Source organism: Coccinella septempunctata, chromosome X, assembly GCF_907165205.1.
Source record: "Coccinella septempunctata chromosome X, icCocSept1.1, whole genome shotgun sequence".
Lineage (NCBI taxonomy): Eukaryota > Metazoa > Arthropoda > Insecta > Coleoptera > Coccinellidae > Coccinella > Coccinella septempunctata.
The window spans coordinates 12,282,100-12,308,079 of NC_058198.1; the positions used below are offsets into that span (position 1 = coordinate 12,282,100).

At 36.9% G+C, this 25,980-nt stretch overlaps 1 protein-coding gene across 1 annotated transcript; it reads right to left on the reverse strand.

Moving 5' to 3' along the window:
- Window positions 1–2,187: 2,187 nt before the first annotated feature.
- LOC123321709 (ionotropic receptor 25a-like) lies at window positions 2,188–25,022 on the reverse strand. The gene is made up of 5 exons (XM_044909441.1): window positions 24,968–25,022; window positions 23,091–23,403; window positions 14,447–14,771; window positions 9,978–10,366; window positions 2,188–2,555 (listed from the first exon to the last, which is right to left on the reverse strand). The coding sequence occupies exons 1-5, from the start codon at window positions 25,020–25,022 to the stop codon at window positions 2,192–2,194; spliced, it is 1,446 nt and encodes a 481-aa protein (XP_044765376.1). The 3' UTR covers window positions 2,188–2,191.
- Between the last annotated feature and the right edge of the window lie 958 nt (window positions 25,023–25,980).

Below are 25,980 nucleotides of genomic sequence, written 5' to 3' on the forward strand. Positions count from 1 at the left end.
ACTTATTAACTTTGAGTGATCCACTATTCAACTGACAAAACGTCTAAATGATAATAAATACATATCGAAACGACAGCAGTATCAATAGCATTTCTCACAATCCTCCATATTTGTTTACGTTTTACAGCGCCCTCGACGGTAGTTAAAACGCTTATGGTGTCATGCTATGTTCATGATCTCAAAATGATACATGGCAAATAAAGAACAATGTTACAAATATGTTACGTGGATATCAGGGAGCGGGAACATGAAATTTACAAAATGTGGATATAATTTCGATACAGCACAGGTGCATCTCAAATATCGCATCAGACACGTAATGGTTACAGAAAAATAACACATAACAAAGTTCCCCATTCGATCTCCCAAGAAAACATAACAGATATGTTACTGGTCACTTGGGATTGTTCTTATTTTCGGTAAATTGGTTGTAGGCCAAGAGATGATACCGAATGAGTGGCTCAGTGTTGAGCAAGCATAGGTATTCGCTTTGCTCGATCCCGAGCATTTTCAGCGGTTTTCAAAGTACAAGCCAATCAGAAATAACGTTAAAAATTTAATACTAAGCATGGGGTTAACTCAGATGAAACACAATGCAAGTATACGGTTTACTGGGTAACAGACGGGGTAGTTTCAGGTACATTAAGGTACTTTAGTCTCTCCGTGGCAATCGTGGGTATCACACAGCCAAGCGTTACTACTCACCAGAGCGCCAGGCGAAAGAAGACTGCTTCGGAAAAAGTCTAACGAATAGGGGCAGTACAGGTTTTATAGTTATAGTTATAGTGAGAAGGGGTTACAGTTCACTGCGACCTTAAGGTCTATTGTGCCCCCTAAGCTTTTAGCTTTTAGTACAGGTCTTAGACGAGGTAAGTTACTGTGGTCAATCTGTGGCAACCGTGAGTATTACATAGCCAAGCATTACCACCAGAAAGACAAAGAACTTCTAACGATTGGTCTCGGCTCACAGGAGAACCAGGCGACAAAAGTCCGCTTCAGGAAAGAAATAAATAACACTAGGAGTCGATACAGGTTGATGAAGGGGTAGGTTATTGGTTCTATCTGTAGCATTCGCTGGTATAGCACAGACAAGTATTACCAGCCGAAAGACTTTCTGAGGATTGGTCTCGGTTCACCAGAGAACCAGGCGACAAAAGTCTGCTTCGGGAAAGGGATAGAAAGAGGAATATCGGTCGGTATCACAGATAAAAGTATGCAATTTTAGATCACTATACGGTAATACTGGCAAAATTTACAGTTTGTTCAGCAAACGGCAGAAGAATGATCCTCGTCCAATGGAGCATGCCTGCTCATGTGACCACAATTGCATTAAAAAACATGGTTTTATCTTACAAAAAAACGGCCGTTATCTGCACTCCACGTTATTTTATGCTGTATTCATCACTATAACGGTGTTTTTGTGGGCGGAAAAACAACATTGAATGCAGAAAGATACGTTTTCTTTGTTTAAAATTATAACGGCGATGTACTGATGGCAATTTTCAATTAAAAGAATTCTAGAAAATAGAAATATATCTAGAATGAACCTGTTATTTTACGCAATATCCAAACCAAAACTGAAATTTCCATCAGACAGGGTTGCATTGTTTCTCTCGAAAAATGAGCGGAAACGGATATCTAAAAAGAAGCTTGACTTTTATTGCAAAAAACCAAGTGTCGTTACAATATTCATCCACCAATCGAAAAGAATTCTGACTCTTGAAAAATAGAATTTGAATCTTGTATTCAAAATACTTTAATTCCATTCTATATAAATCCTATGATTATTGTTTCATAGTTGCAACAATTTGAAATTGTTACCCTATATAGAAGCCTACCATCTTCGATGGTAGGTACCACTTAAATCATAAAATCACCACTGCAGATGGTTTTTCAGGACCCAAAATAATCCTAATTGTATTATCATATGAAGCCTGTTTGAAACAGCCGAAAATTCTTTAGAGAATTTACTCGTAAATTCATGCACAATGAATTCCCTGAATTTACATAAGCACTTTCGGTAGAATTCACTGTTCAGTTGCATACAAAATAATTTCTGCCGTTTTCTTGCCAAAATTCTCCAGAGAATTTTCGGCTGCTACAAATACTCTTCACATCAGATTTCTATAACATAGTAGATGAAACCAAAAAGTTTGTTGTGTGTAGTTGATATAGTGGCTTTGGTAAACACTTACTCGTGAAATAACTTCTCGATTTGCACCATTCTCGAGAAGTACTGCATGGTGAACGAACCATTCAATGGAGCATATTCGAGTTTATATTCCTTTTCTAAGTCATCAATGTTTTGGACTGGATTTTCGAGTAAAGAAACCGTGAGGATTGCCGACAAATTGGCGGTGTAAGAGGCGAGAATGATGAATGAAAATATCCACCACACCACTGCAATCACGCGACCAGATGTGTTACTTGGTAGTTCACCAGTTCCTTGCGGAGTCATTGAGAGGAAACAGAACCATAAGCTCTCCTTGAATGAAAATAACCTTCCTTTTGGGTCACTGTCCGGATTGTACTTGTCAAAAATCCAAATCAGCAAGCTGATAAAAACACAAAAGATTACAAGTTGAAAAATTTTAAGAAAAAACTGTGATGATAAATTTCATATACCGGGTGGCCCACCCCAGACCGGCGCTTATTTTGAGGGAGCGAATAAAAATATTTTGAAAATCTTTTCTTGTGGTGTGTGTAGGGTGTGAATGGCAAGCTGAAATTATGATGATTTTCTTCAGATCACTTTATAACTTAGAAGGACCATTTACGAGATAATGGCGAAAACGGTTTAGTAGTTTTGAATTAAAAATCGAAAATTGCTCAGAAACTATCAGGTTTAGATGTAGGAAAATTTTATGAAGATAGTTTCGAAATTAATTTTTAAGTTCAACGAGATATAAAAATACCAGGTGTGCCAATTGAAATGAGTTTTCGACGATTATTTGTAGTTGATGTTTGAGAATTAATTATGATCCCTCTGTATATTTACGAGTTGAAATTTTTTTTGATATGTAAGAGTAGCCAACTTGTCTACTCGAAAATATTTTGTCTGTATCGCTGGCGTAACTAGTTTCTTCATTAATTGCTAAAAAAACTCCATACTTTCGATTTTTCGCCATTATCTCGTAAGGGGTGCTTCTGAACTATAAAGTAATCTAAGGAAACTCATCATAACTTGAGCTTGCCATTCCATTTTTGAGGTCAAATATAGGGTGCTACATTTAAAAAAGTGTAACTTTGTTCTATATCTTTGTTTTCGAACACCCTGTTTATATGAAAATAATTTTAAATTGTGCTTTGGGACATCCTACACACACCACAAGAAAGAAAAAAAAATATTTTCATTTATTCCCTCAAAAGGAGCGCCGCGTCTGGGGTGGGCCACCCGGTATACCGAAAATTTGTCACAGACACTTCAGGTATTTCAATATTTCGAAAGAAGCTGCTTTGTCGATAAATGGAGGTTGCGTTGCACTGTGGCTATAAGATCTTTGCCCCCATCAGAGCTGTTCTGGACGCTACTCGATCTACAGTTTTACCTCCAGATCCAGAGGTCTAATGAATGTCAGTACCTGGTATGTAAATTATCTCATCGCCCCTTCAACTGAACTCTTGTAGGTTCCTTTTCCTATACCACATAAAGGTTCCGGACCAAGAAGCAAAGCCTCATGGTAATATAAGTGTGTTGCCCTCTTCATATCCTTCGCTTTCCGAGTGACCGGTACTAAACGGACCACTTGTTGTTGATCATGAGAACTCAGTGCTGTGATTGCAGCCTGGCTGTCACATCTGTCACATTTCGCGCCTGTTATGGTTGTAGAACTATCGCCGAGTTCCGATATTGCTGATGCTACTGGTCATATTCGAATGACAATAGAACCATGATGACCGAGACAATAAACTCTATCTGTATACCATTTTATGGTATAGGATGGTAAGGATTTGGGGGATGAGGGATGTGTTCCCTTTTCCAATTTTCTTTTCAACTAAGCTTAGTAGTGAATGTTTTCTCGATGGTGGTATCGTTTATCATCTCATCAATAGAAGATACGCTGATGGGATGTACTTGATCGGAGATTGATAGGCTCTCTGATTCCTAATTCTCCTACAACCCATACCTTCCCTAAACATCCTTAGCCTAATGAGCTTATCTTTCACAGGTAGATGTTCGGTCAATGTCTTAAAGGTCTTGTCAGACGTCATATAGACCTCAAAGTTGACTTTTTTTGGACGTCTAGATGACGGTCAAATGTCAGCGTCATTATGACATCAGGGTATGAAGTTATTTTGACGTCAGTGTATGGCGTTATTTTGACGTCTTATGAAAGGGATTACGCCTTAAGATGAAGGCAGTGAATATATATTTTTTTTAATAAGAATTAATTCAGATGCATACCACCCGCCGATACGAATTCGACAGGAGTTACGATCTGAATGAGCTAGCCAATATGCCATCGTCAGGACCACCGAATAGAGTCTTCGAAGAAAAGCAGATGCTGACCATGTTTTCGGTCTCGTTCGACTTCGTCAGAGCAACATAGTTTCCTCCGTCAGTTCCGATATTCCTGAACAGTACTGTCAGTATTTCAGAGACGATGCCTTTTGGCCCAGTCGTTCGAGTTCTAGTGTTATTCGATTGCGGGCCAGTAAAACCAGCAATATAGGAACAGGCCCCTTCTCCGATGAAGTAACGTTTGGAATTGACGGTCCCTTATTCAATAGTGGCACGCGCTACTGAGTACCATGCAGTAACTTCACGTGAAGACGTCTTTATAGCGTCACCTTCAATGACGTTCATAGTACATACGTCATTTTTGCGTCGATGACATCCACCGTCAGGAAATCACCAATTGAGTACGTCATTATTGACGTCATATTGACGTCACGTGAAGAACGTCTTTATAACCTTCAATGATGTTCATAGGACGTCATTTTCTGGATACTCTCAGAACGTCCTCATGAGCAAATTTATCAATCACAAGTTGAAGAGGTGTGGGTGTGTGAGAGCGCTTGCTTCAATGATGCAAACACAGGCTAGCCTTTGTATACTAGCGAGGGTATCGGTATGATGTTTGACAGAAAATGAGATTCCCTTTTTTTTCCACAAAAAAAAATATTTCAGTTTTACTGATATCACTAAATTCAATTTTACAAGCTTCATCCGGACCGAAATAATTTTAGAAAAAAATTATTCATTCGACAACTTTGATTGTATGTACGTATGTATTAAAGCTCATTTATGATCTGTATGGAATGTTCTGCAATAATTCGAAATTCTACAGAGTAATATTTTCGCTTGAAACAATGGACAATAATGAATCTGATCATAGAATATTTTTTTTTTTTAATGCTTATTGCTATTTTACAATCTACTTCTTACAGAGTATTGAGTAAAAATAAATGAAAAGATAATAGACATGAAAGTGTGGTGCCCACTGGCAACAACACTTCTGCTCAGTGATGTATTAGAAGATCTTCAGGCCAGGATTTTTTCAATCTTCTGTGGGATGGTCCATTCCTGTAGAGGTTTTCTATATGGTCGTTGGTGTGGCCAGCTGTACTTGGAGATCTTCATGCAGAGTTTTGTTGGTTATGTACCAAGGAGCATTTACTATAGAACGCAATGTTTTTGACTGAAATCTTTGTATAATATTTACTCTGGATGATTTTGCACACCCCCAAAGTTGGAGGCCATATGTCCAGATTGGTTTCAGCATTATTTTATAGAGTAAAACCTTATTCTTCATGGATAATTTTGATTTTCTTCCTAGTAACCAGTACATTTCTCTAAATTTGATGTCTAGCTGTTTCCTTTTCGATTGAATGTGTTTCTCCCAGGTGAGCCGGCGATCTAGGTGTAATCCAAGGTATTTAACATGGTTTTTGATAGGTAAAGAAACTCCATCAATCGCGACTGGGGGGCAGTTGCTATGGCAGGTAGTAAACGTCACTTGTGCGGATTTAGATTGATTTATTTTAATTCTCCATTTTTTGTACCAGGAGTTCAGTGTGTTCAGGTGGTTCTGCATGTTGACTGACGAGGTGGATGGGTCTTCGTTGACGGAAAGAATAGCAACGTCATCTGCAAAGGCGGCCACAGTCGTAGAACCACTGACTGGCAGATCATAAGTATATATCAGATAGAGCAGTGGACCCAAAACACTACCTTGTGGTACGCCGGATGTTATTGAGTAATGGTCTGACGTTGCATCGTTATACTTCACTGAGTAATATCTTTCTGACAAGTAGGAACTCAAAAGAAGGTAAAAGTTGTGCTTCAGGGTGGTTTTGATCTTGAATTTCAGTCCTTTGTGCCACACCTGGCCTGTGCTATGTCAAGAAATACTTCTGTACAGTATCGTTTTTCTTCAAGTGTTTTTGAAATTGTGTTTACTATTCTGTGGGCTTGATGTATAGTAGACATGTTCTCCCTGAAGCCAAACTGGTAATTGGGAAGAATGTTTGTTATGTTGTGTTCTTCGTGAATTCTATTGAGCAACAATCTTTCAAATATTCTGCTAGTTACTGGTAGTAGGCTAATTGGCCTGTATGATGTTGCCTCTTCAGGGGGTTTGCCGTTTTTGTGTACCATTATTATAGTAACATATTTCCATATAACAGGGAAATAGCACAGTTGTAAAATTCTGTTAAAAACTGTTGTGAGGAAAGCGATTGCTCTTTTAGGCAGTTTTTTCAGGATTTCTGGAGTTATAAGGTCGTACCCTGGTGCTTTTCTGTTCTTGAGTTTCCTTATTTCTAGTATTATTGAATATATTGACGGCATGCAGACAAATATTGAATTCTGAAAAAGTACACCTCCGGGCAGGATTCGAACCCGCGCCCCTCTTGATTACCGGTCAAGTGCTCTACCCAACTAAGCCACCAGAGGTCACGGTTTCCATCTGCGTTGACGGACCTATACTGAATCAGAATCCATGTTAGTACGGGTCTCCTCGCGAACGTTTTTATTGTTCGCAAGGGTTAGAGATTGTTAGGAGGTGGTAAGGGAACAACATTCACTTTCAGTGATCATCAAGATCCTTTTCACCCATTACCCGGCATCGTCGACATTTAGCGACATCTGTAGGGAGCGGATGCGGATTTATGGATTTATGTGTCGGATCGGTGATGACATTTGACAAGGTGAATTGAGAAGTGCATCGATATTTGGGGATTCTGGTGTTTCTTCAGGTTCTTCAAACACCTTGTATAGATGTTTCGCGAATGTATTTGCTTTCTCTCGGTTTGAACGTACCCATTGGTTGTCGCTGGTACGTATTGGGGTGACTGGGGGTGGGTCTTTTAAATTTTTTTGTTGCCTTCCACAAGCTATGATCATCAGAGGATAGGTTCTGCAAGTACGTGTCGAACATAGAGTTTTGAGCTTCTTTGAGAGTTTTAGAGAGTTTCCTTGCTAGTGCTCTATATTGATGCAGGTCATTTTGGTTTCTTGATCTCTGCCACTGTCTCCTGGCTGTCCTTTTTTCTGTTATCAGATTTCTGATGAATAATGGGGTGCTCAAATGTTCATTAGTTCGTTCTTCTTGAGGAGTTGCAAACCATGCAGCTTTTTGAACAATGTCAGTGAAATATTGTGCAGCTTCATCTATTTCTGTTGGTTGCTTCATCCTTACATTAGTGTCCAAATTGTCCTCGATATAGTTCCTAAAATCCCAGTTTGTTCGTGATGTGGTTAACTTAGGGTGAGCACTTTTGTTCAAGTTGGTGGAGCATAAGTTCATGATGACTGGTGTATGATCTGATGAGAGGTCGTAGTTGGATTCTGTGGAACAACTTTGGTTTGGTATGCCATTCAATATAAATAAATCAAGTAAATCTGGTAGTTTTCTTGGATCAGTTGGCCAGTAAGTCGGCTCTCCAGTGCTGAGGTGACTATAATTAGTAGCTGTCATAGCTCGCAGTAGGTTGCGTCCTTTGGTGGTTATGAGTCTGGATCCCCAATGGGTATGTTTTGCGTTCCAGTCGCCTCCAACGATGAATTTATTTCCCAGGGTCTCGAAGAATTGTTTGTACATATCTGTGGTGATATTGTGACGTGGCGGGGAGTACATAGCGGAGATGTTGAGTTTTCCTCTGCTGGAATTGATTTGTACTGTTGTTGCCTGAATTTCGCTTGTTTGGTACTTGTCAAGTTCATGATGTGATATTGTATTTCTGATAATTATTGAAGACCCCCCATGTCCTCTACCATCAGGGTGGGTGGTGTGATATGTTGTGTAATATGGTACTAAAAGAGTTGTTGATTCAGTAAAATGAGTTTCTGAAACTAGTAGGATGTCCACTTTATTGATGTCTAGGAAAGAAATCACCTCCTGTTTGTGGTTTGCTAAACCATTGGCGTTCCATGTTGCTATTCTTAATATATTAGTAGGCATTTCATTTTATTTATTGATGACAGATGTGAGCAGATTTAGGATCATGCTGTTTTGATTCATAAGTTGGGAAAACATACCTTTGAATTCTTCTAGGAATTTCAGGAGTTGTGATCCTAGTTCTGGTGTTTGTTGTCCTGGAGCCTCATTTTCAATTGGCTTGTTTTGTGTCACATTTGCATATGTTCGGTAGTGTTTTTGTGGTTCGTTGATGTTTTGAGGAATTATTTGGGCTGGTGGTTGGTTTGGACGTATGGTTGTTCTGTTTGGTCTGTCTCTATTATCTATTATTTCAGCTGGTACAGAATGGTGAAGGTTCCTAACCACCACTCTATAGGCTCTATCTTCCTTTGGTTGATACGTGTGGTGTATTATTTCCTGATTTTGTAGGTGTCGTATCAGTTTCCTGTATGTTTCAGAAGTATGAGAGCTTATTTTGACAGTTCTATCTCTGAGAGCTTTGGTGAAGTATGTATCAGGGTTTACTGCATTCAGATTTGTAATCATTGCATTGAAATCATTAACACCGTAAATAAAGATTGGCGGTGGTTTAGGCAGTGTGGGTTCTTTTTGGGTGTAATTGTTTTGTGTTTCCGTGGAATTTTCGGTTTCCGTTTGTATAGTCTGTAGTGGTGAGTAGCGATTTTGTATTGGTGTTTGCTGGGTATGTAGTTTTTTGTTAATGTCGTTCGGTGAGTTATGCCTTTTGCGCTTTTTAAAACACTGCCATTCGTGTCTCGAATTCTCCAAATTTGGTTGACTTTCCTGGGTGTTGTCTAAAACAGTGATGATTTTGTTCATGATTCGAGTCGCATCTGATGTTTGTTCAACGTGTTGAAATCCTAGGAAATCGTCCTGATTCTGACGAGGCATAAACACAGAATGATTTTGATTTGAGGACATATTTATGTCTTCTCAGTGTGTGGGCAGCTTTAGCACATTGATAAGTCTCCTTATCTTTTCACAGGTGTTGAACACTTCACACAAAATGAACTGTTGTTTGTTGATTCCGATATTATTTTCGCGAAATTTGCGAAATAATTAATGAGATATTTATTTCAACTATGAATTTTTAGTGAGTTTTACAACACTAGCTCGATCAATCCGGGTTTTTATGCCCGGAGTCGGTGGCTGATTGTTGGCTACACACTTTTTTTGCGTAGATATGAACTGTTAATAAGAAAATAACAGTACCGCGCGCTTATCGACCGTATGCTTCGAGTAATTAGAATATGAGAACAATTAATTCATCTCTCTCTTGATATTTGTCAACAACGTTCCAATAGATTATTTTAGTTTTAATGGTAGTCGTAGTATTTTCATGGGTTCGAAAAATCACCTTGAAGATTCCTGAGGAAAACCAGAAAATATTTGTTTATAGTCAATCCGTACACTATCTCTATTAATAGTATGGGACACCCTATTCAACAAAACAGATATATGCATAGAAAACTCAAGATTAATGAAGTGATGAGAAAAGGCCCACCTGAACACTGAATTCAATACAAAATGGACTTTCAATTTAAAAAAATGTAATTCACACTGCATAGTTCCAAAACTTTTTGATGTGATTACCTTGTAACACCAAATGCTGCCAAAATACTGAGCCAAACCTCAATTTCCATAACGTCAATGAATTTATTGAGGGATGTTTCTGTGTGAAACAATTTCATCAGCATGATAGATCCTACAGGTCTGTAATACGGTATGGTGAAATCAATCACCGAATCACGAAAAGAGGTAACTGGAATAGTAGCTAAGCCGATGTCGGCTTTCGAATTTAAAATATCCCCGATAAGTCCATTCCAACTGCCAGCATGATCTGAATCTCCAATAGTATTGTCACTTGCCAACTCGATCATGAAGTCCAACCCTAGTATTGCACCAATATTTTCCATCATATCTATCAGGTATCCATTGAAACCACTTGGGTGTGAATCATCCATGAATAAAAATGGTCTTTGCTGTAAATGAAAATCTTCTATTTTGTTATGGAATAATGACAAAAGTGACAATATACAATGATGAAAGGCAATTATCTACATATTCATTTAGTTATTATAGTATATCCAAATCCAAGAGGCCAGCGGTAAACATTACAGCATGCAATGATCACGCGTCAAGAACGTGATAACGCAGAGGTGTACTAATAAATTGAATTCCGAGAGCGTTATATTTTAAAACTTTTTGAGTGTTCCAGTTCCGGTGAAAAATATGTATGCTTATCTACGAGTCTCAGTAATGAACAATTAATCTAAAGTTCTCACTTTAATAAATACTATGTATATAAATGTGTAACAATATTTTTTTTGTAAAAGTGACTACCCCGTAGTGTCGTCAGAAGATGCAGAACTTTCCTCTAAGTTGACGATGACTGTTGTTATATCATCCATAATATTATCCAGTTTCCACATGTCTACCTCAACTTTTTGTTTGACATGTTTCACGCACTTTCTCCATCTTTCGGAAGTAACCCGTGAGAGAGCCTCTTGAAAAAGATTTTGGACGTCAGCCATTTTAAATGTGGTGTTTTTATTTGCCACAAAATTCTTGACATCGGCCCAAATCAATTCAATAGGGCTCAGTTCGCAGTGGTAGGGCGGTAATCTAAGTACAGTAATATTTTGGGCCTTTGCGGTTTCATCCACGATGTATTTTTCAAAGTTTTCTTTGTTCTGCCTGACTATCTGCAACTATTGCGCTTTTATGAGGTCAGGGGTGAAATCAATATTTTTCTCCCTCAACCATTGTTGGATATCACTCTTTCTGAATTGTGAATTAGGAATTTTTTCCATTTTCCTTGAATTGTAAGGAGCATTATCTAAAACTACTATAGAATTTTCCTCCAATTTAGGAAGTATACCCTCGACCACTTTTCGAAGGACTGACCATCCATTTCTTCGTGGTAGTCACCAGTTTTTTTGGATTGGAAAGTCCAGAGTCCTCCAGTTAAAAAACCAGTGTCACTGCCAATATGACACACTATAATTCTTTGCCCTTTGCCTGGAAAAATATATTCACTTCATTTGAAAAAGAATGTTGAAATTGTTTTCCACCTAAAAGGTACTTACATCAAGTTTCACAAAACTTTGATTGCTCGATCAACGATTTGGCATTCGATTTCCCGAAGGAAATCATTGAAACTTTCATATTTCCGAATATATTGGAGGAGTAGCAGTTGAGAATCATCAAATGGGGGTGTATAGATAATTATTTGGTGCAAGAATGATATTCAGAATGCTTATGACCAACTTATCGACTGAAAACTAATTGACGTTCATCCGTCAATCGCTCGTTGATTCTCTGATCAAGCTTTATGAAACCGAGGGTTAAACTCAAAATTCAAGACCTACCCAGACGGATTTTTAATCCAGTAGATAATCCAGCAAGTAACGCTTGCCGAGAAGATGTAACTGTTTTATCGGTCCACACTTTGGATTTAGTATGACCGGCATTTACCCAAGTTTCATCCAAGCAGTAAATCTTCCTGTTTTCATCACGGAAGGTCCTAATTTTTGTGAGATAGTTTCTTCTCCAACATTTAATGTCGTCACGGTTCATTAAAAAACTGTTGCGTTTGCGACGTCCATATTTGAAATTAGGTTTTTTCAATATTATAGAGAAGGTACTCTTCTTAAAATTTGGCAGGTTCGAGTCTTCATTAACTATTTTTAATACTTTCTCTATAGTCGGGTGTTCATTTCTGAAGAAAAACTCGTGAACTTTTCGCCGTATTACATTTTTATCGAAATCTGATAAGGACTCCCATTTGGTGGTCCGATTTTGATTTGTTGCCGGCTGTGATAGAACACCGGAATTTATGTATTCGGAAATAATTCTCCTAACACTTCGAGCTCCAATGCCAAGTCTCTCAGCAACTCGGAGTTCTACGTCCTTTAAACACATTCCTGCATTTTGAATAATCTCAATTTTATAAGTATTCAAAATCATATCTTTTATCTCGGCACTGAAGTGTCGTTTCAGACGTCTCTTTTTTGGAGGACTTAAGTTAACACGCGATTCCTCAGCAGTATCAGTACTTGACATTATCTTAAATGCTTGTAACTTGAATAACTTGCTACAACTATAAACCAATTTACGAAAGAAAAAGCAATGAATGATCTCTGCAGTTCTGCACAACAATTCGCATACAATCAATGAATCAAACGTAATGCGGTTCTGCATTACTCCCACCTGCAAACATGGCGTTCCTGAAGCTTTGACCAATAAGAGGAGTACCTTAAATAATATCACGCGTTTGTCAGTTTGTTTACGCTGGCCTCTCGGATTTGGATAGACTATAGTTATCTTGTTAATCAGCGTCAAGGTGCGTCAACGACTATTTAGTCAGATATCGATTGAAATTTATTCTGGGAGGATTCTGCATTTCTTCATAAACTTTTTAGGGTTTTCACTCCCAATCTCTGAAACAAAATCAATTAAAAATGAAATCAACGATTTGCTCCTGCGTAAATTCTTGCACTAATTTGTCAGGAGCAAATCAACTAGAAAAAATTGTTGCCTGACAATGAACTGAAAATAAATAACGTTGAAATTATAATTCTTAGTTGTAACGTTTCGGAGTCTATACCATAATCCTTCATCAGACGAAAAATCTATTTAGTCGTTTTTGAATTTGAAATTTCCTTACTGACTGTCATTAATTCGAGTCGATTGAAATTATGTGTTATATTAGTTGTCATGAGCGTAATGTGTTGCAAACTTAGCTTGACCTAACTTCTCCTTACCAAATGTCAAAATTCCATATCTAAACGAGTAAGTCAGCTTTTCATTGAAATATTGTCAGGTTTAGCGGCACAAGGAACATGAAATTATAACACGCAGCGACGTTTCGGAAATTTTTACATTTTGATGACCTCAGTTTATGGTTTCTGTTTATCCCATTTTTCCCGGGGCATTCTGTATGGAACATTATCACGTTCAGTAATTTATTGATGTGAACACAGCATTTTCGAGGTAAAGGTAATCGAGAATTACCTTCAACAGTCAAAATTTGGCCATTCGCAAGTCATCGGTTTGATTTTTGCATTCTTCGGTTTAACTACTCTGATATTTAGGGCATACGTGAGAAAACGATTGTTTACATAGGCCTTGAACCCATTCCTAATGTTTATGTAACGGATGGGTTCATACACAGGGATTGTGGCTTTGAATAATATTCCTCGTACCACTTATTTTCCTTATTTAGGTGAAACGATTTGAAAAAAAATATTATGGACAAAGGAAAAATCTGGTAGAATTTAAAATAAGGAAGTTAAGTAAACCTTCTGTATCGTGAATTGTTTACCTGCAAACAGAATACTGTTCTCATATCACACCAAGTGTAATTTGAAACAATCTTTTTCGCAGGGATTGCTGATTGCTTGTTTTTTTCCACGACGTCTTAAAACTCTTTTTCTCAATTTACGCGTCTGGCATGTTTACTTAATTCTTTTCGCGATCTGCGCGCGTTCATCATATTTACAAACTTTTGGGTAACTCGAAATGAAATGATTAGAAATATCTTCAGTTACCGTTACATCGTTAATAGCGTCAATTACAGTGTGCACCTGCCAGCATACAACGAAAGGTTTGTTCGTAGAGTGCTCCACACACTGAACTGTACAGAGCAAGCGCATTTTGGATTTTCGCTACCCTAAAATGGAATTGCGCTTGCTCCGTACAGTTCACAAGCGTTGCAGACCACTCTACGAACAAGCCTTATATCAATTGCGATCATCAACGACGCGACGACAGTTCAACTGAGGTAAATCTCAGCTTGTGTCTCTTGAAAACTTGATAGATTTGTTTCAATTTGAGCTTTCATTTCTACATATATTGATGGTTCTTTCCAAAAAAGCATCTGAATGAAAGTTTGTAGATCAAAATGATTTTCCACGAATAATTCATTCTATTTATGAGACGACTTATTTTTGTTTTGTTTAATTGCTGGTGTTCAACAATAAAAATAATTTCTCTCGTTTTTTGAATCATGGCAAAGTGCAAGGCTTCCACAGTAAACAGACCTGCAGTTTGTACTTTACCTCGACAACTACTACTCTCAGGACCTCAGCAGCAATTAAGTCCCTCAACAAATGGCCATTCTCTAATTTCAACTTATCATCAGTAAATTGCCATTGACCAACAGAAGTCGAATCTTGGATTTGCCCATGTAAAAAATTCACAACGCTAATCTGCATGGTGAAGGATCGGTAATGAGGTTTCAGTTTGAATTGACCCGTCATTGCATTATTATTCTTAAAGTTGGGTCTCAGATCTATATTTTTCCTTGGAGGTGTATTGCTTCCGTTGTAGATTTCACAATCTATAAACTCTTCATTATCCCATTTAGTCAAGAAAGAACTTTGTCTGAAATTAAAGGGAGTATATACACCTAAGTTACAATCTAAAACATTGAATTAAAAAAATATTAGTAATGAAGTAAAATATCCAGAGTCTAATGAGTTTGCTGACAGATGAACTCATTTGCAATTGTCAACAACGTCATGGTCCAATATCATACTTGACACCTTTTTATAGCTGCATGAATTGACGATATTGTTCCAAAACTAGGTCTGTAATTCGATGTTTGATGTCACCTACGATATATGATTTGATGTGTATTATACTAACTGTCAAAGAAACTGCAACACCCAGAAAGAGATGTTTAAAGTGTAAATTTTTTTGTAAAACATAAATAGTATAGCAAGGAGTAAATGATTAAAATTTAGAGAAAAAAATCGTGAAGGTTTTGTCATGTGAACATTTTTTGTTGCCTTAAAGGTGCGATTCAACCGGAGTGAAGAAATTTTTTTCGTGTTTCTTCAAAATCAGTCTCTTGAATCAAGTTATATTTTATATCAGTGTATTACATTTTCTAGTCCAAGTCCGATTCCTCGCTGCTTCCACAGTCGCAGTTGTCACTATCGTCGTCGCAATCACAGTTTTTTTCATCATCTGAAAATGTGTTAGCTCAATTACATAATACACTTTCTACTTGTATCGGAGTTGAACTTCCCAGAAATCACGTTGGTTTCAGGGCACCATCCAGAAGAAGCCAACCATTTATTCTCCGCACTAAACTTTAAATAGTGGTACTTAGTAGCATTGAGCAATATCGAATTGACGAAAATCGTCCGTAGCACCTTTTGTTTCAATGACTTCCAAAACTATAAAATGTGGGTTGAAACAAACCCTTTGATTTTTTTAATGAATTTTTCATCATTCTCTTTTGCCGCATACATCTTATTGAACATGATTAATCGTCCAGTGTCTTTGGAATGAACTTTGGTGAGACTTATCATCTCTTTAAAAAATTCTTCTTATGTTTCGATATTAATTTATTTGGACCTTATTCTTATTAGAATCTATTATATGCATTGCGCCCGAACTCAATATTCGTATAGCGCCCGACGAAGGGTGATTACATAAATAATATCAACAGCGTTGTGTACAACGAGCTCCAACACGTGGTTATAATATACGAATAATTCAGATGCACTGTTGAGAACCCTAAGATTCCTTTCACAGCACGGGTTTTACCGGAAAACAACCGAATGAAAAATTATTCATCGGGTTTTATCCGTACGGTGGGCACATCAAACTCTCGAATCTCGTGCCGAAAATGCAATCTGGTTGTTTTCCAGTGCAAAACTAAACCGGAACATGTGTGAAAGATCCCATAATATCAGTAGATAAAATTCGGAATATCGGGTAAGAACCCGATGGTGCGAAATGTGTCTAACTCTCTCTTACTTTATTTCGGATATCTCGCTATTTTAACAGATGGCAGACCTAACTTGCGGCTATTTTTTCACAGGCAGCCATACATCATCCTATTCGAAAAAAAATTAGCTTTAATTTGATATCAAAAACGTGTACGTAATGAACGCAGTAATTCTACAGTGGGATCTTAGACTAGGAGTGCTACACAAAATGTTCATGAACAATTGTGCCGCACACGCCTTTGGTGGAATCGTACCTTAATATTGTAGTCCTTTTTTGCAAATTTATTAAATTTTACAACAAACCAGCTGTTTGAGGAGATCAAAAGTCGATGTTTAGTTGTTGTTAAAATGCATAAAGCATGTGTACGCGGAATTTATCGCCAGCTAAGAGAATCTGAAAGAGGTCGAATTATTGGTCTACGGGAGACGGGGTTGTCATTTCGAGAAATCTCTAACCGTACGTAACAGAAATCCAACTACTGTTATGAGATGTTGTCAAGCGTGGTTCGATAATGCCCAAAATCGAAGAAGAGTAGGCACCGGACGTCGAAGGGGCACAAATGAAGTTCAAGATCAGCGTCCAAGACTTATGGCCATTAGAGACCGATTTGCGACAAATCGATCTTTGGCTGATGAGTGGTTAGGAGAACAAGGCCATCCTGTAACTGTTCGAACGGTTTACCGCCGTATAAGGTCCTTTGGACAGCAGCATTATCGACCCCATCTTGTGTTACCTCTTACGATTGAGCATCGCCGACAACGATTACAGTGGTGCAGAGAACGACAACATTGGAATGTAGAATGGCATAAGGTCGTCTTTTCTGATGCATCTCGATTCTCCTTGGGTGCACATAATGGCCGAAGAAGGGTTAGACGACTTCGGGGAGAAAGACGTGAACCCCATTTTGATGTTGAGCGTCATGTACACCGGACAGTAGGCGTTATGGTATGGGGTGCTATTGCACATGGCAGTAGGTCACCTTTAGTCTTTATTCGGGGTAACATGACAGCGCTTCGTTACCTCCAAGAAATAGTGGAGCCGTATCATCTCCCTTACTTTAACCGGCTCGAGAATCCAATATAAGATAATGCTCGACCTCATGTTGCCAGAGTTAGTTTAAACTTTTTTGAAGCGACCCATGTGAATCGCCCAGATCCCCCGATCTTTCGCCCATTGAGCGAATGATGTTTGGGACATCATGGGTAGAAGGCTTGAAAATTTACCCCAGCCCTCACGGACTTTGACGGCTCTGAGACATGAAGTACAGGTAGCTTGGGATAGTATCCCTCATGAAGAAATAGATCATCTTCTTGCATCAACGCCAAGACGTTTTGGGAGTGTATAGATAACCGCACTGGACAAACGCATTATCAACAAATTTATTGAAAAAATTGTTAACCCTTCGTATCTTTTCTCGAAACTTCAGTCATTTACTCCTTGCTATACTATCTATGTTTCGCCAAAAAAAATTTAAACAGCTCCTTCTGGGTGTTGCAGTTTCTTTGACAGTTAGTATATTTTGATTTCAATTTCGGCATCGTGAAAGAATCGATTCGTTTCGAAATGTCAGCGTTGTTTGAAAAACAATAAATAGATATGCCCAAAATATATTCAACTTCATTACTACTTATGAGTTTATTCAACTTATTCGATTATTCACATATTATACAGAGTGGCCCATTTGAAGATCCACTGAAATAACTCCTTGAGAACACGCTCGATCAAAAAAATTTTCAAATAATCGTATAAGGGTCTTAGTCTTCAGCGGGACATCGAATGCAGACGTTTAGGCTGACCTTAGACCAAGTTCTAGGTCAAGTTAATTTTTGGAAAAGAGTGTATATAAGTATATATCTTTGTTTACCGAAAATTATTCTTAGTGAAAAACCAAAAACATTTTGTCTCCTACGTTTTTTCCATAAAAAGAAATCCTCTGGATATATGAAGTCGAAGGTGAAGAGGACCTGGATCAAAAATGTTTCAAATGAAGCTGCCTTATCCTCAGAGGGCCCAGAGGGGCATGCAGACGTTAAGGCTGACATCAAATTAAATTTCAAGGTCAAGATAATTATTTTTGTTTGGAATATGAATTTTTCTTTGCGGAATTAATTATTTTTAGTGAACAGCTTGACTAGAAACATTTTATGTCTTTCGTTTTGGAGATAAATTGAATCGTCTTGGAATTATTTTCTATATACAATCTACAAAGCATATTAGTATTTATAGAGAGACAAATAACAAATCAAAAATCTTTTTTTTCGATCAGTTAACGAGGAAAAACTAGTTTTTCTATTTGAATATGTTCATACTGAATAAAATACAAATGATTCTATGAAAATTAACTTTGAAGTACTTTACCATGACCATCTTGAGCAAATCTCCAGAGGAATTCATGTTACGGAAAAAATCGAAAGAGAAAAATTTTTGAGTTTTTCAAGAAGATAAATATTCCGTCAAATGTCTTCATCGCCACATTTTTGCAGTGACGTTTCGTGAAATTTATCTCCTTCTACAGGATACAAAAGTAGAAAACAGTCGAAAAAGCATTCAAGATTATAAAATTTAAATTGATTGACGAATGATTGAATTTTTTAACCTGATTAGGAAATTATACAATATTTCATAACCAAAAACATCACCATCATATACATATGCAATACAACAAACAAGAGATATTATATCTGTCTTATTTAAACTACAAAAATTTACGTTACTGCGTTACCCAGCCCTATACAGAACAACTAGGGGAGACTGGGGAGGGTTGATACGTTTTTGGAATATTTACTTTTGTAAGATGAATTACATGAGGAAACAGGACTTTTATAACATTATATAATTCTTCGATTAATCGTTCAACGAAATAAATATAGAATTCTCAAAACATAAACATAATATTCTGTACAAAACGTTGAACACAAAAACATGCAAACTGTCTCAAGCCTCCCCACATATGGGAGGATTGATACGGTGTACTGGGAGGCATGAGACACATAAACTGAAAATATGAGCCCCATTGTTATCACTTGCAAATCTCATATATAAACATTTTTGTGCCATTTCTAACACGGTCACATTCTTCGTGGCACCATTGCGAGCACACCTGACGCCTGATCCAGAATTAGTAGATCAGTAGGTAGGTCAGCAATGATACTGGTTTGCTTTGGTCCCGTAGGTGCAGAAACATGTTCAGAAGGTAGGTTGGATGGTAAAAACGCCTTTATGTAGGCTTGTCCAACCAGCTCCGGAATATTTTTTAAAGATGATACATGTATCAGGCCTCCCCACCCTAAATGTCTCAAACCTCCCTGAAAGCAAGTTTTAAAGTAATTCATGTTTTCATTTTATACCCATACATTTTGGCAACGTAATAAAACAGTAAATTAAGTAGTTTTATACATATTTCCCAGTCAAATGTTTTTTTATGCCGAAAAATTAATGCATGATCATAAAACCCTTAGGTAACGTGAGTAAATACTTACAATTTCTCACCTCGAAACACTCTTTGTTGAATATTTCAGGAACAAACTACTGTTAGCCTTACAGATTGAGATCACGTAGTGCCTTCTGCCAGAGAATAGTGTTCACCAGTATATTACTTTTGAAAACGGCTACATACTGCGGATATAAGCCTGTATCAAGCCTCCCCATGTATCAATGCTCCCTAGTCTCCCCTATTTCATTTTCTTTACCAGACCCGACAACACAAATATCATTTTATTCATTATATTCATTATAATTCCTTCGTGAAACGATTCCAATGATCCAACATTCTCCCAACAGAGTGCAATGATCTATGGCATTTGTTAGAAATTTATGAATTAAATAACAGAATATAATACGAATACCATTTTGGCCATCACCGTCTAAATGATTCTAAACTTATTATATAATAATAAAAATTTCAGTCATATTGATAGAAATTCATATACTTCAGGTGTAATATGAGTCCCAGCCAATCAAAATTTGTGATGATATCAATTAATCCATTAAATTTTCTAATTTCAAAATTTTTCTCCTTCTAACCTCCTAACGAAACCTAGAGTCCAACATGCGAGCAAAAAACTGCTCAACTAGTTTCGACTGATTAATTTTTTGCAAAGAAAAATGTAAATTCCTATTCAAAAAATTTCCTTGATATAGAAATCAAACTACAAAGTTAGATTAAATGCTTACGATGTCCCCCTGAATACTATGGAACTCTGATCAAGCACATCTTTAAAAATGGATCATCCTGTATACAAATATTATAGTGACATACACTGAATTTCTTTGTGCTATATAATGATGATAAATCCAACAAAAATCTTGAAAATCTGTACAGAATGGCGGTTTTCACAAAACATTGATTGCTTGATCAATGATTTGACAATCGATCGATTTCCATGATGAAATCACTGAAACTTTCAAAACCTGAGTATATTGAAAGAGTAAAAATTGAGAATCGTGGTCGTTCGTAGATAATAGTTTGTTTCAAGACTGATATGCTCGTATAACTTAATGATTATCACTTATAAACAAATCAACATGAGTAGGTACGTCAATCAAACTTTGATTCCACGATCAAGCTTTGTGAAACCGGACATAAGTATTTAACTAGAACAACTCACTTCAATGCCAAGAATGATTCGACGAAAAGACTAAAATAAAAATTTCTGGAGATAACGTCTGTTTTTCCCCTTGAAAAATCGTCTAAAATTGGAGATGGATGAATGAAAATAATTTCAGCATTCTCGCAAGTCGAACAATCCACCATCCCTTCTTCTGTTGTAATAGCATACCAACGATTTCCATTCTCAAAATATGCGTTCTTTTCAGCAATTTCTAGAGTACTTTTTATACTCAGCAACGTCCCAATTATGAAAAAATTCGAAAAATATTTTGAATACTTCTCGACTGTTTCATCCATTTTTTCATCTGATCCCATTTGTTTCAGTTTATTTCTTACACCCAAGTTTTGAAACTTCCTTGATAATCCTCTTTGTTGAACTGGAAGAACAAAATCGATCCAGTCTGAATTAATAGTAAACAGGTGTTTTTATATTTTCATAACAATGTATTTCATATGATGTTTCATATTTTCTACATGGTGATTCACGCAGACCGTTAGAATATTTCAAAAAAGACTCCAGATAAACACCTAAAATTGTAAGGTTAAGAGATGAATTCTTGGAAAAAAATTCAGATTCCTTCGACTTCCGGTTTCACCGGAAATGATACCAACTTCCATTTCTTGAATGTAATACCCAGTTTTTTCATTGATAAATCAGAATACCCATTGAATTTTACATTGTTTCAATGTGTCACTTACTTACTATTCTTAGAAATTTCGTGTACAATCTGAAAAACCCTTTGAATTTTCTCAATTAAGGCCTCATTCCAATGTTAAGTAACTTGTAGAGTTTTGCATGGAAATTACTAATTTTCTAGCTTCTGTCAGAGACGTACCAATTCTTCTCTTCCTGAATTAAAAAATCCTTTGAACGTACAGGGTGTTTCCATTTCAATGTCAAAGTCAGTCGAAAAAAAACCTCAAAACTAGCAGATCCACTCGCGCAATATTTCATAGTAAAAAGTTTAGATATAATTAAAATAATTCAAGAAAGATAATGAGTACAAAATTAACAGCTCACTAGGAAAAATGAAATCGAGAAGAAATTATAATTAACAATAATCAACATAAAAACATCAATAAGCATGTAGGTAACGAAAACACTCCCAATGAAGAAAAATAAAATATATAATACTCCAATTACCGAAAGATTCTCTCAACCTTCCTGTAGAAACTCTAAGATCAACACCGCCTACGACGTTATCACTTATCACGATTCTAGTCTAAATCGAAATGATGGTGCCCATTCTATAACCTTGCCTCGAATTGGCCATCCCGTAGCTTTCATTTCTTGCCCGAATTCGTATTTTTCAACCTGTCATTGTCGTTTCAATATCCCTTAGAAAACTATGCTCTAAAGAGCATTTTTCATTAGAAATAAATGCCACAGATAGAGTCACATTCATTTTCCTATTGATTTAGTTCATGACAGTCAAAAACCCTCTTCGCATAGAACATTATTTTGGATTAAATTAAAAATGTTGAAATTGGTTATCGTGAGTTATCTTCGAAAGTTAGATATATGCAATCGCGGACTGTTTGAAGAACTTCCTGAGCTTTTCATGCACAACTTATGTATGTTAAATTTTTTATTATTTTCTCATCTTTTCATTTTCACCTAACATAAAAAAACTTGTGACGCCCTCAAAATTTTCAAATTCTTAGCCAAAAAACAGAATGTCGAATTTATAAGTAGTCATAATAGTTTTTTTATAATATTAGACCTACTCGCTTCGATTGCTGCCTTATTTTTACGCTGGAAGCCGACTCAACTTTCGGGGATTCAACATTTCGATGAGGCTCGGCGAGGAAGCCTACGACACAAAAGAGAATTTCGCAGTTGCGCAATCGTTCACTTTTTATCTAGCCACAGACCTGTCGCTGGTTGCATATCGGCTTGGAGTAATATATGACATGACACACACTTCTGACACTAGAAATTGCATGTCGGCGGCTGGCCTTATTGTTGTAATAAATAAATGTTGAGTAATCCACAATTCGATCAACTGAAAACATTACAATCATTATGACATTAGTCATGATCATTGTGTGATGAATCCATCAAGGCTGAGTGTTACTCAAGTCGTCTGAAGTGTTCTTGAATGAACGTACATAAATATAGTTTTTTCTTATATTCCTTTGACACGATCCACTGAAGCAAGTTTCGGCATGACATACGTCATATCACTCAAGAAGAGTCCAAATGACTTATTCATTCATATTTCATCAACTTTATCAGAAGCCTATTCGCTTAATAGTATAAGTTAGGTTCCAAACTTCTTGGGATTTACAAAATCTCTGGTTATAAATATTTCAAGTATTGCAAGAAATACTTATAATAGAAAATTTACCCTGACTCACCAACTGAATAATCGTAGATGATGAAAGCGTTGGTCATATTCTGCAGAACAATAATGTCCTTCAACAAGCCAAAGATTGAATTATAGGGCGAAGAAACTTGAACCAAATAATCCTTTTCATTTACATCAAGATCATTCCAGCTATCCAATTCATCTATACCACCATCATGCAAGCTTACTGTTGGTAAAGCCAAAGATTTCGTGAAGAATTTAACAGCTCTTTTAATAGGCGTAGAGCCTGTTGCATCAAATATCAAATGTGGTGCCTTCAGGCTTTGAAGGCTAGTCTTATACTCTTCGCAGACTGAAAATCAAATAAAAGATATTTGAAATTGCTGATCTCTTGGTGAAACATGATTAATATTAGTGATATACATATAATCAATAATACGTGACATTGCCGCACTTGTTGTGAGCATAATCTCGTAATGGCGAGTAGTTAGAATTGAAAGTGAATAGCCATATTCCCGACTTACCTCTCGAAATCCCGAAATATTAATGGGGATCGAAAATACACTGCTCAAAAATTGAAGACAGTCGAATTTTTTCCACTTGAATTAAATTTGCCCTATTGGCTAAATTGAAAAATTTCTTGTAGTTGTTTGATATTTATGTTGTCCGTATGTACGATACTGAGCTATTTCAACTCATCTGATTATCAATTGTGAATAAATTTTCAACGAGTTTGACCGGCATTGAGAAGCCGTCCAACTCTAACAGTTAGTGTGTTAGTTTGTTGGCTAGCTGTTTACGAGTTTCGCAAAGTCAGTTGATAGAGCGTGAAACCACTATCGTACTAGTGGAAGTGCTGCATATATTCATGGGGTAGAAAGAGCAAGAGCTAAAAACGTCGGACAGGATCGGCTAATTCCTCGAGGGGATATCTGGGCGGAGTTGGGAGCCTTGGCGGAGCTTGAGTTGAGGTTGATTGTGGAATATTTTCGGTCTGAAAATTTGTCATTGAACTATACAACGCTACATCCTGTCCTTCGTTCACATAACTTCTATTGGGCAATCAGTTTTTCCTGCGGGCGTTAGATTCGGTGAAGTATTTGGACATCTGAGGTGGAATTTTCACCTAGATACAATAATAAAGAAACTACGGAGAATCATAACGAAATTTAAACGTCTGAAAAGTTCATGTGATACCGCGGACTACTGAAAACACTTAATCTGGTACTGGTTTGCTTGCCTGGGGTGGTGTCGGTAAATCCTACTTATCCAAATTGAAAAGTTCAAAAGTGAATTTTGAAAATATTTAATAATAAGCCTTACAGATATCCAACTGATGATCCCTTTAGGTTGGCAGGTGGATGTGATGTGAGACAGCTATTTTTCTTGCTTTAGCTGTTCAACAGAGAAAAAACTTGAGATTCGCACACCTCAACGAACATATGTACATACGATACCAGAATAAGAGATTGTTATGGTGCCGAGGATGCATTCAGCTCGCGGTCAGAAGTCACATGTGTTTTTGGCTCATCGTGCATGTGTATAATTGCTTGCCAAGCGCTTTGGGAAGTTTTAAAAGGGGGATGAAGACATGGATTTTGGGCCAGTCATTTCACCAAAAAATGGCTATAAAAATATCCAAGATGGCTGAGCTACAACCCCTAGAAGTTCCACAAAATGTCATCAAATCTCAAGTACGGGACTGTAGAAGGTGACTCCGGCATCGGAAAAACGAAAAAAACATGACTGGACAATGAATGATTCAGTACTTCCGAGTCTATCTGATTCAAGTCATCAGGTGACTTGAAGAAATTGTTGTATCGTGTGATTTAGAGTGAAAGAGTGTTGAAAATTGAGGCAGTTTATTAAAAGTGCTTATGTTGACAAAGTGCTATTATTCTTACTCTATTTCATACCATTTTTACGACGATTGTTGGAGGGTTGGTACAAGAAGAAGGTTATGATGGCCATTGTGAAAAAAATTTTGAATAATTTGGACGAATTTCATTGGTGAGTAATATCCTATTTTTTACACATCATCCTAATTATTTTTCTGTCAGTTAGTATCGAAATGGATCATTTCATGAAATTGTTACTGAATCATGAGAAAAATTTGGCAATCTTAAGTTTCCAGTTTCATTCCCACGTAAAAATCGAACGGGCCAATATCCTGAACGAAACCATATGGTTGAGTCAGTCATCACGAGATGAGTTTATCCCGTTTCTTTACGATAATTCAGATAACAAATGATCTAGGGTAGTATTAGGATCTTTTTCAGTAATTATTTTCTACTTTGTCATTTTGAAAGTTTTGTATAGGTGATTTTTGGTGAAACGCTTTATTTTGACCAGTTCTACCTTCAATTAAAAAAAAAGTTTCACATTTAAATACACATTGTACATACCAATACTCACCTTTCCGTGTGAATCTTGGTTACTGGACAAGAGACATAACAGTAGAATACAAGCAATCGAAATGAAGTATCTTAGAAAAGTAAGAGGTGTGACAAAACTGCATAAGATGAAGAATGAACAAATAAGGAAAGAACATCTCCAGGATTTCATAGAAAAGAGACATTTGAGCTGGTGGGATCATTTGAACAGAATGTATTCAAAAAGCAAAAAGAATATACGAATCAAAAGTCTTGAGGAGGAGGAAACGTAGAAGACCTGATAAATTCTGGAACAAACAGTTGGAGTAAATATACAGAGTGTTTCATTGGTTTTACATAAGGTAATCTGAGCTAGAGCTACCCTACGCGAGTTTTCAAATGTCTCCATCAAATCCAAAAATTTTGATATACAGGGTGTTGAATCCCACCTTGGAAGGTGTCCCATATTTTTCAATTACGGACCATGAATTTTTTTGAAATTTAAATGTGAATCTATCGACCTGTGGAAGTGAATCATATATTCCGAATATCAACCG